Source organism: Talpa europaea (assembly GCF_964194135.1).
Source record: "Talpa europaea genome assembly, chromosome: 9".
NCBI lineage: Eukaryota > Metazoa > Chordata > Mammalia > Eulipotyphla > Talpidae > Talpa > Talpa europaea.
This window is the reverse complement of record NC_140076.1, coordinates 24,658,141-24,671,523: the sequence shown is the minus strand read 5'-3', so window position 1 is coordinate 24,671,523 and position 13,383 is coordinate 24,658,141. Positions and strand designations below refer to the sequence as shown.

The 13,383-nt window shown below is 53.4% G+C and overlaps 1 protein-coding gene across 1 annotated transcript; it reads left to right on the top strand.

Annotated features, from left to right (window-relative positions):
* Positions 1-602: 602 nt before the first annotated feature.
* RIMS3 (regulating synaptic membrane exocytosis 3) lies at positions 603-12,279 on the top strand (the record flags this gene model as incomplete). Its single annotated transcript, XM_084243584.1, has 6 exons — positions 603-819; positions 5,932-6,073; positions 7,894-8,006; positions 10,016-10,117; positions 10,456-10,595; positions 12,067-12,279. The coding sequence occupies 6 exons, from the start codon at positions 603-605 to the stop codon at positions 12,277-12,279; spliced, it is 927 nt and encodes a 308-aa protein (XP_084099710.1).
* Positions 12,280-13,383: the final 1,104 nt, after the last annotated feature.

The window sequence follows — 13,383 nt, the reverse complement described above, 5'->3', positions numbered from 1 at the left end:
CAGTGGTGTGATTAGGGTGATTTTTGCTGGCTTCTCTATGTTTTCAAGCACGACTTCTTGCATAGCCGAGTGGGCTGGAGCCAGTTTTTTCCTGCCTGTTCTCATTATTGGCTGTGAAAATAGCAATCACACTTACTGAATATTTACTCTATGCCTGACGCTGTTCTGGGCACTTTTACACACACTTTCTAACTTAATCCTTACAACAATCCTGTGAGTTTAGTGCTTTTATTTTTCGTTTTGCTGAGATAGTCACTGAAATTGCAAGCTGTTCAGCCAAGGTCATGTAGCTGGTGTGCGGAACCCCTTGGAATTCAAGAGTGGCCCTTATGACTCAGCCTCTGTCTTCACCACCAGACCAGCTACTTGTCTGGGCAGCTGTGTGCCAACAAGAATAGCCCCATTTACTGAATGAGAATCTGTATACCCTTTGGGTTTACTTGTCCAGTTAGTCCTCACCACCTCAGAGAGGCTGAGCGCCTTGCCTAAGGCCACACAGCTAGGAAGTGGCATCTGCAGCGAGTGTCCCTGGCTCTGATGTGGGCTCCCTTTGTCTCTCCCCCCCCCACAGAGTTGCCTGAGATCCTGCCACCCCACAGACCATGTTTAACGGGGAGCCAGGTCCGGCCTCGGCTGCGGCCTCCAGGAATGTGGTGAGGAGCTCCAGCATCAGCGGGGAGATCTGCGGATCCCAGCAGTCTGGGGGCGGGACTGGGACCACCACAGCCAAGAAGCGCCGCAGCAGCCTCGGGGCCAAGATGGTGGCCATCGTGGGCCTGACGCAGTGGAGCAAGAGCTCGCTCCAGCTTCCCCAGCCTGGTGAGGCAACGCGAGGGGGGCACCTTGAAACGACAGGGAACCCAGGACTCTCCTCATGGCACCCCACACCCACAACCACTGAGGTGGCACTTACCACATACCAGGTGTGGTTTGGGCCCAGTGCAAGTCCTGGCTCACTGAGTCTGCACAGAACTCTAGGAGGCCTTTGGGAAGCACAGAGGAGAGAAGGAGGAGGCCCCTGGCTATGTAGCTAGTGGGCGCTAGAGGCTGGATTCAGATCCTGGCAGCTGCTTCTCAGCTCATGCTCCTCACCTTTACACTCTGCCACCTCCATGCACAGACTTACACAATAATCAGCAATTATTTATTAAACAGCCACTGTGTTCCTCGTAGGATGCTAGGTGACACCACCAATTCACAGATACACCTGCATGGTTTAGTCTCACCTGTTGTCTCTGAGTTTCCTAAGAACAAACAGCCACACAAATGTACCCACAGTCACACACACGTTACAGAGATACATGCCTTGTGTGATCACATACACCGCAAGCTCCGCCCCTCGGGTAAGCCTCCCACTGCCAGGAAGTACAAGGCAGATATTAATGCTGTGCATGGCCACAAATAAAGCAAATAACACAGACACAGCCCCCTGAGTCCGATGCACAGACCTAGGTCAGCGAATGTGCACGTACTTGTGCACATACACATGTGTGCATACACACACACTCTGATACCTGCGGTCACAGAAGCACGTGGCACACATATATGCACGTACCCCATAGAGCCACACTGTCACATGTACCTTGAGTTGCTTCATCCTGATCAGTGTGTGACACTTCTAGACATCTAGTTATATGGAGCCCCAGTCAGATGGGCAGTGACCCACCTAGTCACAGTCACACCCGGACCCCAGTTCACAAAGGAGCCAGCCCTCCTCACTTTGTGGCATCAGTCCAGACACCAGCTGGTTTTGTTTTAAAATCTCTTCCTGCTTATTTTGCTCAGAGTAACAACTTCCCCCAAGAAACCTTCAAATAGGCAGCTGGATGGGGGTGGTGAGGGGGCGGGGGCACCGGAGGATCCAGGGAGAATGCTCATCAAGACTTCCAGTTGGGGGCTGGGGGTGGGGGACTTTTCCAGGCCTTAAAATAGATTTTTACAAAGCCCTCCACAGGAGCATGTAGGATGGTCTTTTCCAGTATTCAGGCTATGATGTGGTATCTGGCTCGGAAATGTTAGATTGGGACTGGGCTTCAGGTTGTCAGTACCATGGGGTGGGCAGTGTAGACCTGGCACTAGTGAGTCAAGGAGATGGGGCTCTGGGGATCCTAGGGGGCAGCTACAGAACTAAGCAATGGCATTAAGAGTCAGGGATTAAGATTAGGTTGAGGAGAAGCTGGGCCTTGGGAGTCTGATCAAGACATCAGGCTGATTCAGAATCAGACCCAAAGGCTTCTTCATGCCCAAGTGACTTGGAGGGACAGTTTTCCAAGAGCACAGTAGAGTCTTGAGTCACTGGGAGACATTCCATTGATCTTCCTGGGACTGTCCACCTACCTGACTCTGCAGTCAGCAGGGAATGGTGCAGACACCAGAAAGACCTTCCTGCCTTGATGAGTGATGAGTAAGGATGGGGCTCCTGGACCTCTCATGTCTATGGTCTGCAAGGGTGTGGCTGAAGCCCTGGAGCCTGAGCCAGAAGAATCTCCTACATGTCCTTCTAATCAAAGGTCTCTGTGAAACAGTGAATCACGGAATGTCAGACCAGGAAGGGCCCCTTGAGACCTTCTAGTCTGAGGTACTTGTTTTACCCACAAGGCATCTGGAGCCTGAAGAGAAGGCACTTTCCTGGAGAAAAACTAAGTTGTTCTTCAGTGGCCACACCCTGTCATTCACCAACTGGTGACTCAGGGCAAGCTTCTTCAATTCTCTGAGCCTGCTTCCTTGTCTGTGGCAATAAACATGCCTGCATATTTATCTTGGGGACTAAATGAGATCGGCTGTGCAAAGGCACCCAGCCTCATGCCTGTCACAAAGTAAACACTTGGTGAACTGCTGGTGCTACTACCCATGGTCACACACAGTAGGACTACAAAGAGAAGTGAATTCTCTGGGTTATACATCTCTGCCCCTTGCTTGTGGCATACTCTTTATCTCTAATTCCTTCTGGCTTTTTCTTCTGACCTGGAGGAGCCCCATCCTGGGTGGGAGAGCCAGGCCTTAGAGGGATGTGTGGGGCTGACTCACAGTGGGCAGTGGCCCTGGAAATTCTGTCCTGGGGAAGATGCTAGCAGGGTGTCCCTGCTGCCCAGCTAGGGCTGGGCTGTGTGAAGTCTTCTGGGCTCTGGGTTTCCCCTTCCCAGGTGCCTCCTTGCTCGTAGTTTATCTGTGCCCTCCATTGGTGCAAATCCTTCATCTGTTTTAAAACCTCTGCCCTAGTCCAGGCCCCAGAATATATAGTTTGGACACTGCACTAGCCGCCTATCTTGATGCCCTGCCTCCTGTCTCACCCCATCTACTTTAGTCCTTACATTGCCCTAGCATGGCCTTCCAGATCCCACCCTAAAACTTTAGAAGACTAGTCCTGGCTCCGTAACTCTCCACAGGACCTTGGGAAAGTGACTTTCTCCCTGGGCTTCAGTTTTCTCTTCTGTAAAATAGACTAGCTTCCTTCTAGATACAGCATTCTCTAAGCTTTGGGAGCTGTGAGGAGGGTGGGGTCAGAGTTTTGGGATCCCAGGACCGGGGTGGGTTCTGGCCTGAGCTTAGCTGGGTTCACATAGGACCATCCTGCCCAAATGGCTCTCCTTGTTTTCAGCACCAGGGACAGCATCTCTTCCCTCTTGGGCTCTGGCTGTGGGTCAGGGTTATGAAGGGCACAGGACCAATCCAGGAGATGCCCTGGGGAGTGCAGCTGGAGGCTGTGACTGCCTCTCCCTTGTGTGATGGGACAGATGATATGGTCCCTGGAGTCTTTCAGTCTCTAGGGATCACAGAATTATTGCAAGCAAGTTGGCCCAGTTTCTAGAGAGAGGTTACATAAAGTCACTCCCTAGATCAACAGATTTCAGAGACTGGACAGGTATTAAACCAGTAGAGGAGTTTTCTATGAGATTGCAAGACCTTTCTTCCTGCCTAGAAGAAATGGAATTAAACTCTGCTGAACCACACTTCAAGCCAATGTAGAGTTGGTGGAAGGAAGACCCTCAGTAGCCTGAAAGGCTAGGGTTCTGGGGTCTAGTCCCAATTCTATAGGGGCCTGGACTTCAAGCTCCCCAATTGTGAAATATCAGGGGCTGGGGGCTAGCTGCAGTATCTAGCATTTCAAGATTCTGTGGCTCCCCAGCCCAGGGACTTAGAGTGGCCTGGGCAGGTCCTGATCAAAGGTAAATTTCCTTCCAAGTTGGTCAAGCTTTCCCAAGGTCTAGAAAGGTTGGGGAGGGGTTTGGGATCATGTGGTAGTGAGACTCACCTCAGGGTGTGTGTTGTGGGGGTACTTCAGGGGAGGGAGTGTAAAGTACAAGCCCCACAGACCCATCTGTCTTCTCACTGGGTTACAGGATGTGACAGGCAGGAGCCAGGACAGGACAACCTCCCCTCTCCCATGCTGCCCAGTCCTCTCTGTGAGGTGGGTCACACACCATCTGTAGGTTTGCATCTACATTTGTGATGGAATGGATAGGTTCAACTCCAAGTATTAGGGGTGAAGGTCTCATCTATGTGACAGAGGATGCCATGTGCATGTATGACTGAGACCTGGTGGGACCATATGTGACTGACAGCACTTGAGTGTGTCTGCTTGTGCCTGTCTATGCAAAAGAAATATGTATCAGCCAACGTGACTGTGTGTGAGAGAGACAGGCAGATGTATTGATGGTCTCATTGATTCCTGGAAAGCTAGCTATTCCAATATCCCAGAAGCTGGGATGGTTTCAGAAAAGACAATTCTTCCTCAACAACCTCCCCCTCACCCACCCCATTAAGGCTAGCTAGCCCTGTCAGCCTTCCCCCCTCCAGTGGGACTTCTGAAAGATAAGTAGGGTGAAAAAGGAATAATAAAATTCCCTTTTCCCAGCCTGGGGTCTTAACATCCCCTTCCTGACCCTCCATATGGTCTAGATGGGAGAGGGAATTGCCAGAGTGATTACAAGCTCCCCCTCCCCACTGCTTTTGGGGGCTGTGTTCCTGCCCCACCCCAGCCTCTTCATATCCCCATAGGCAACTCCATTCTTAATTTTCTGGTCCCCTAACCTGTGACCGAAATGACTCCTTTGGTACAGTCCCAAATGGAACACCACCTGCCTCCCATCAAGCTCCACGGGCAGCCCAGCTTCAGCAGGGACGTCCCTCTAAATGCTCAACCTGTTCGGCTCCCCCCTTCCATCCCAGGAGGAGAGGACCACGCTGCAAGTCTGAGGAGGTTGCCATGGAAACCCAAGCAGGATGGTGTGCTGCTAGGAGAGGGAAAGTGCCCCATGGTAGGCTTGGGGAGGAGTGGGGGGTAGAGAGCCCACTGAGCAGGAGGTCCAGAGACACAGGGTGAGCCCTCGCTCAGCTTCCAGGGTTCTCCTGCAGACGTCTCTGTCCAAGCCAAAGTCGGTCAAAGTTAACTCAGATCCCCCTCGCAGTTCTGCTCTCAGTTTTGCTTCTCCAGAGGCCTCTTCACGCAACTCCCTCTCCATGCTCAGACCCACCTTGAGAATGCTTGCTATTTTGAGCTGGCCGGATCCTGCGGAGGCCTCAGGCTGGCAGGTTGTGAGGTCCGTGTGTGACAGGGCTGGTGAGGATACCTGGAAGAGGGAAGGCAAGTGTGGGCACGCCAGAGAGGGCACACTGTAGGAGAGGCGGGAACCCTGGACCGTGGAGTAAGCTGAAATTGAGTGGGCAGCTGGAGGGCTGCAGGGCTGTGCCTGGCGACTGCCCCCACTGGGGTCTCCATCATCCTGACTGCCTGCAGCCATCTTTCTAGCCTGCTTTATGTGCCCGTGCTCGTAGGACCAGGGGTCACGCCGCATATCGGCTCTAGAGTCATCTCAGCCCTGCCTCCAGCCAGAGCCCCGTCAGAGTGAATTTGGCAGCGCTCTCAGAGAAGCCTCAAGCCTGATCTAACCTTGTTCCTTCTCTGTGCTTTCCGGGGGGCGCGGGTCACAGAAGGGGCCACCAAGAAGCTACGCAGCAACATCCGGAGGAGCACAGAGACTGGCATCGCCGTGGAGATGCGGAGCCGCGTCACGCGCCAGGGCAGCCGGGAGTCCACCGACGGCAGCACCAACAGCAACAGCTCCGAGGGCACGTGCGTGCGGGGCCGCCTCTCCCCAGCCGGCTAGTGTCCGAGACAGGGGTCTGGGGGCGGGGCTCCCCTTTTGGCTTCCAGCTCGTGTCTGGGTTCCTCTGTGCCTCTGCCTCCCCAGCCCATCCCCTGGACATCCGGTGCCTGGGCCCCAGCCTTCCTCCTGCCCCTGGAGCTCTTCTAAATCTATGACATTGCAGTTAGAGGCTAAGATGTTCTGCTTTGGCTTCCACAAGGTCCGGTGGTTTCAGGCTTCTGTGGCTCTGTTGTTTAAGGGTCCGTGCAGGAGTGTGAGGAGACCCTGGTGTTCATGGCATCTGACCCTGTGCGGGGCCTCCCTGGACACTCCCGATCAGTGCCTCTCACTCTGGGGTCCACCAGCCACCGTCAGACCAAAACCAATGTCTTATTTAACCCTCAGCAGCCCCAAGGGATGTTGGTACTGCCATCATCGCCGCTTCACAAGTGTAGAAACTGAGCATGGGAAGAAGGTGAGGTAGTTTACCCAAGGTCGCACCAAGAGGCTGCGGTGGTGGAGTCAGCATTTGAATTAAGGCCATTTGACTGTATAACCTTTGTTCACAACCTCCACACTCTATGCCAAGCTCCCCAAACTTGGTGACCTCAGAGAGTCTGTGTTTCTTCCTTAACCTTTCAGACCCCGTTCTTGTAAGAAGACAGTACTAGGCAGTTGCTGCCTGTTGCCAGTAAGGACAGCTGGGCCTCAAAGCCCCTTCATGGGGAGTGAGGCTGACGCTTCTGGGGGAGACACACAGGCCCTCCCAACATGCTCATGTAGCTGTTCTCCCCTCCTGGCCTGTCACTGGCCAAGGGGACTCAAGGCCAAACTGTCCAACAGGGATTTGTTCTTGGAAAGCCTTTGATCCCTTTGCTCAGGAGCCTGGGCTAGTCGAGGAAATCTAACTGACTTGGTCTGTCATAGCTGCTGAGCCCACCCGGATCAGCCCTCCCCTGTGTTCTTTCCCCGCTGATCCCACCCGAACATCTAGGCTGGTCGTGTCTCCCCTGCACAATAACTACAACAGCAGTGCCGACTGCCACTCACCGTTTCTGTTGTCTGGAACTTCTCTGCACGTCTACTCTAATCTTCACCATGACCCCGAGGCGGGCATCATCTCTGTTGCAGGAGAGGCAGGTCTCTTACCTCCTGTAGCCTCTGTGTTCTCATCTGTAAAATTGGGCAATAGTGCCTGCCACAGAGTGGTAGTCAGGATGAAATGGTTAATGCACATGGAAGGCTCAGTGCCCTGTTGGTGCCTGGCCAACTCCCCGTCACTGTCAGTTTTTCTTGTTACTATTCCCAGACCCCCACAGCCACAGACCTCCCACCTTGCTTCGCCATTAATCCCGATCCTGTGGGTGTCCTATTTTGGTCTCTGTTGCTGTTTGGGGCACAACCTCACATTATGGATTTGGATTTCAAACTTAGGGTGAACTCAACCTTAGTTTTTGGAATTTGCTCCAGGTATCAGAATTTCCAGCCTCTCTCTCTAGTTCTTGGCATTAGCATCCCCTGTTGAGATCACAGGTATCCAGCCAGTCCTGCCTTTTAAGGATCACCTTGGAAATCCCTTAGTGCTTGAGGATTAAATCTTCAACTTTATGTTTGTCCCTTAAGTGACAGCAAAGTATTTTCTTTAATGTGCAGAGATAAACAGTTGTCAGCCTCCAGCCAAAGCAGCGCATTCACTCTAACAAGAGGGGAAACTGAGGCACAGAGGAATGTCCAGTGTCCCAGGGCAGAACCACTGATTCCGACACCATCCAGACACCCTCACTTGCCACTCTGCCTCCTTCTCCAGGTTCATCTTTCCCACCACCCGGCTGGGGGCCGAAAGCCAGTTCAGTGATTTCCTGGATGGGCTGGGACCAGCCCAGATTGTGGGCCGACAGACACTGGCCACACCACCTATGGGTGAGTCTTCTTGAGGGCAGGTGGGTGGAGTCGTGACGGGCAAGCAGCGGAAAGGGCAAGTGTTGCAGTTCAAGAAGCAGAAAGGAGCCCTTCCGTAGACTTTTGTGCCAACAAGGAATTAGCATAGCACTCTTCAGTCCTTCCCTCCTCAGAGACGGAGGGGGACCAGCCCTTCTTTGCCAACTGCCCTGCAGCAGCTTTCATAGTGGCTCCCTCCCTCACTTCACCACCCACTCACCCACCTACTGTGTGCCCAGCAGTTCTAACTGCCCAGCTTAAAATGGTGAACAAAAAACATCACAGCGTTGACTTTCATGGAGTCCGTGCTATCACCAATTCTCTGTGACCTTGGGCAAGTCCTTTCCCTCTAGTGAGCCTCAGTGGGTATAATGGGAGTAACACCCACCTTACTTCTGCAATCTAACAACGATTGGAATTCCTGTTCCATGCTTAGAAACTGTCTCATTTGACTTGATACTTCTAACAGTGCCTGGGTACTGGAAGCCTTTCAGTAATTTTCTCATGCCTCTCCCCTGCACATAAGGAGTACTTATCTAGTCCTCTTAGCTGCTGTTTTGGCTCCCTCCCACCCGCCCTGTCTCTCCCTTAGATACTGGCTGTGTTGGCTTCAAGCAGCTTCCCCTCCCCCCATCCAAGACCTAGCTTCACTAGAGATGATGCCTCCTCACCTCCAACCCCTTCCCCATCATTCTGATCTAAGCAGTGTCTGACCCAGACATCTGCACTCAGCCCTCATCTGGGCAGAGATTCTGGGTACAGAGAGTGCCCTGCTGCAAGCCATGCAGTGGACTCCAGGCAGGAACTCTTCCCACTGCACTGCCCTGACTTCCTCAAAAGTCCTCACATAGGAGCCTCTGTCTGATGGAAGAGGGGTCTGCTGGGACCCTCAAAGGGTGAGCATCAGCTCCTATCTGGCTCTTGGGTTAGATTTGGCTAATTCCAAGACCTTGTTTTCAGGCTCTTATGGGCCTGGTGAGTCTGCTTTTCCCAGCCCTAGGCTGAGCCCAGCCACTTCCTCAAGGCTAATGTGCCATCACAGCCTAGAACTTTTGTATGTAGTGCCCCCTGCTGTCCAAACTCAGACGGACAGTTTTGCATTTGCTTCCCACTCCCTCCCCCATGGGGAGGACAGGAATAGCTGGAGGGAGGAGGCTGAATTCCAGGATGACTCCTGAAAGTAATAAATCCCATCTTTCCAAGTGTGCAAATACAAACAACTGCACAGTGGCACAGAGAATATGAACTGGGTAGCTGAACCCAAAGTCTGGCCCATTTTAATTTTTCTGCATCAGGCTTCTGACTGTACTGCTCTAAAGGATGTTCCAAGTGACTAATGCGTCGTTTCAAATTCTGCTAACCCATTTTGAAAAAAGCTAAGAGTTCTAGAAATCAGATAAGTGACATGCCTCTACACACACACCTTGCCCAGTGGGAAAATCCATTTCATGGGAGCATAGCGAGGGGTTCTTTGTTCTACTCCCAGAAATTCTGCCAGCCCTCCCTCCATACTTTGGCGCAGGTACAAGCATGGCCTCATTGCCTGGGAGTTAGTGCCTCGTGTTCTCTGCAGACTCCTATCTGCATCTCTTCAAACTGCTGTTCTTTAAATACTTGTTTGACATATGTTTAGGGGAGTGGCTGCAGGCTGCTGTACAGGGGAAGGTGAAGAACCACTGAGCCCACAATGTGGGAAGCTCTATCTCCAAACTTGCCTATTCTGCTCAGTAAAACAGGCCCCCTACTTAAACTGACTTAGATGGCAGTCTGGCAGCCATTAGTTATTTCTCAAGCCTGTCTATTGGGGGATCCTCTCACCTCACTCCAAGGGACCTGTCAAAACATTTCTCAGCTGCTTTAAAGTGGTCTCCAAGTTCTGCTGCAGACAGTTTTCTCCATCTTGTACCCTTTCTGGTGCTGGAGCATCCTCTGCAGACTGGGTTGTGCAGCCCCTTGGTCTGACTCCTGGACTCTCCCCCTCGCCCCTCCAGGGGACGTGCACATCGCCATCATGGACCGGAGCGGCCAGCTGGAAGTGGAAGTGATTGAAGCTCGGGGCCTGACCTCCAAGCCAGGCTCCAAATCCCTCCCAGGTGAGGCAGAGCAGCTGGAAGAGGGGTTTGGAAATGGGGTCCTGTCAGGAAAGGGTACACAGCTGAGCTGGGTCTGTGGAGTCTTTAGTTCCCCTTCGGCCTAAGTCAGTATTCTCAGCCTTGGAGGCCCCGTGACCTGGAAGGCCCATGAACAGGGCTGGGGGCAGAGGAGGGTGCGAGGGTCAGGGTTAGAGACAGTTCCTCCCACCTGCTGTCCCCTGTTCAGCTCATGCTGGCCACCCTGCTCACCTCTAGGACCACCTGGTGGTTAGGAGGTGGGGTAGGCCAAAGCAGTCTCTCCTGAACATCTTTCCATCCTGCTTTCTCCCCTCTCTCAGCCACTTATATCAAGGTTTACCTGCTTGAGAATGGGGTCTGCTTGGCCAAGAAGAAGACAAAGGTGGCCAAGAAGACCTGCGATCCCCTATACCAGCAGGCTCTGCTCTTTGACGAGGGGCCCCAGGGCAAGGTGCTGCAGGTGAGTGTTCTGGGGGCAGGAGGCAGGGCAGACTCTCCAAGGCATCAAGTTGTAATTTACATATTTTTTTGTATTTATGATTTATCCCATGCCAGACCCATTAATATGCCTTACCTATTTATTTTCACAACCCAGTGAGGTGTTACTGCCCCTAGTTGACTCACAAGGAGGCCAGATCCAGGGGGTAACTCAACTGCACCCTGGTTTGCATACCTGGCAGGAAGAAGCAGGGCTTGTTTTGCCTCCTCTTCCTTCCACCTGGTGCTGTGTCTTGTGTGTTGGATCCGCCAGGCTCCACGTTAGGTGCTTTTCAGTCCGATCTCGTTTCTCCTGTGACATAAGGATGATTCTCCCCACTTTACAAATGAGGGGCTGGGGTCTCAGAAGGATGAAATGACTTGGTGGAGGTCTCTGCTAGCCACTTGCTGAGTTGAGCCCAGGCCAGGGGTCTCTCACCTGTCCTGGAGGGTGATGACACCGCCCTTCACAACTGTGCTGGAGGGAGAGATCATGATGCCATCTACTTAGATAAAGGACTTAGGCCCGCGAAAGGTTAAATATGGACAGAGCACAGTGGTGACTGGGCTCTGGGTTCAGTCCTGAGTTCGAGTTCCAGCTCAGTCACTACGGTGAGTAGTATGTTGCAAAGAGTACGTGCTGGGCGTGTGAGAGGGCCACGCTTGGTGCCTGCACACAGCCAGCTACTCCGCAAGAGCAGTGGTGCTGGGATTGGCCTAGTGGGGGGTCACGAGGTGGCAGAGACCCTTGAGCCCTGGGCCAGCCCTGCTGTGTGACCTCCATCTAGAGCTTTGCTCTAGGTTGAGCTGGTGCTGTGGCAGGGACCCTTCCCTTGGGGTTGCAAATTGAAAGACCCACCGAACCTTAGGGTTCTGTGGGATCAGGGGTGATCTAGGGTGTCTCTTCATATGTATATATGAAACATACGATTTGTTTTTTGAAACAAATCATTTCAAAAAAGGATTCACTGATAGAAACAAGTTTAAAAACTACTGAGTTCCCAGTTTTATTGGATGGGAACAGTGAAGCCCAGTGAGGCCCCGGCCCAACCTCCCCAGTGGGCCAGCGCAGCAGTGACCAGCCCTTCTTGAGAAAGGCTGTTGGAGGTGCTGGGCGGCTCTGGGAGTCAGACCCAGGTTCTAACCCTGGCTCTGTCACCAATTAATTACTGTGCCTTTGGGCTAGTTCCCCTATCTGAGCTATAGTTTTCCTTTGTGGAGACAGCAGTACGGAGGGCCTGCCAAGGAGGCTGTAAGAGTTGGGATAATGTATCCAATGTCCACAGGACAGAGCCTGGCACATCTCAAGTGCCCAGTCAGTTGTTGCCTAAATTCAGACTGGATTTTGGCTCCCTCCGTCCCATCTGTGCCCTGGTGAAACCTGTAGGTCCTTGGACCACTGCCCAGCCCTGAAGCCAGGGAGTGGCTCAGCTCATCTCCCCCACCCTCCGCAGGTGATCGTCTGGGGAGACTACGGCCGCATGGACCACAAGTGCTTCATGGGCATGGCCCAGATCATGCTGGATGAGCTGGACCTGAGCGCCGCAGTTGCCGGCTGGTACAAACTCTTCCCCACGTCCTCAGTGGCAGACTCTACCCTCGGATCCCTCACCAGGCGCCTGTCGCAGTCCTCCCTGGAGAGTGCCACCAGCCCCTCATGCTCCTAAGGACCTCAGGAAGAGGAGGGATGTGGTGTGGGAAGGGGTACCTGCAGGCACCCCACCTCTTCCCCTGTACATAGTCTAAATGTCTTTCTGAACCCCTTGCCCTGCTGCATGCCTGTTGGCTACTGGGCCCGTCCCAGTTGGCAGTGGAGACTGTAGTGTGTGTATGTGTGTGTGTGCGTATGTTTGTATGTGTCTCCGTGTGCCCGCGTTCTAGCCGTTCGTTTGTCTGGGTATAGTCAGTCTTGGTGACTACATGGGCTGAAATTTATGTCTATGTCTCATTGAAAAGAAACCCAAAGGAGTGTTGTGTAGACACGACTCCCCAAGTCCAGGGGTGGAAGTGGGGACGTGGCCATGGGTTCATCCTGCCTGGTCCTATGCCCAGGGCAGAGGCCCCCAGTCCGCCCCCCTCGCCCCCCGCCTCCTCTTGGCAGTCTCTGCTTAGTCTTCTGTGTTGTCCTTCGTTCCGCCCTTTGCCTCTCCCAGCACTGCTGCTCTTTTGGAGGAATGTAGCGTCCACTGCAGCTGGCCCCTCTGAGGCCCCTCTGGGAACCCCAACACCCCTCCTCCCCACCTGAATGCTGTGACTGCTCTTCTCACTGGATACATCTGCAGCATGTAGCATGCACCTCTAGTGCCCTGGCCAGGGCCCCGGGAGCAGCAGATGCCCGGAGAGCTGAGGCTTGGAGAGTACTTTCTCCCTGGGCTTAGAGCCACTCCTCCCTACAAGGAAAACACACCAGTCTTAATTCCCGGGACTGCTGGCCTGAAAGCTTAGAGGGAAGTGCCGGTGCCTCCCTTACTATTGTTCTTCACCTCCTGTTCTCTCCGGGCCTCGGAGCCTCCCACCTGCCAAAGGAGCTCTCCCAATAGACTGGAGGTCTTGACATCCTGGAGGCTGGCCTCAGAGGGGATATCTGCCCAAGCAGCCCGTCCCTGGAGGCACGTGTGTCCTCCCTACGCACTGAAGGTGGCCCTGTCCCCTTCCAGGCTTGTCCTGGGGGAGTCTGGGCTGAGGACTGCTGAGGGCCAGGGCAGTTTGCTAGATAAGCAGAGAAGTGGAGACTCCAGTCTGACCTCTGGGGATTAGCTGCATGACATCTG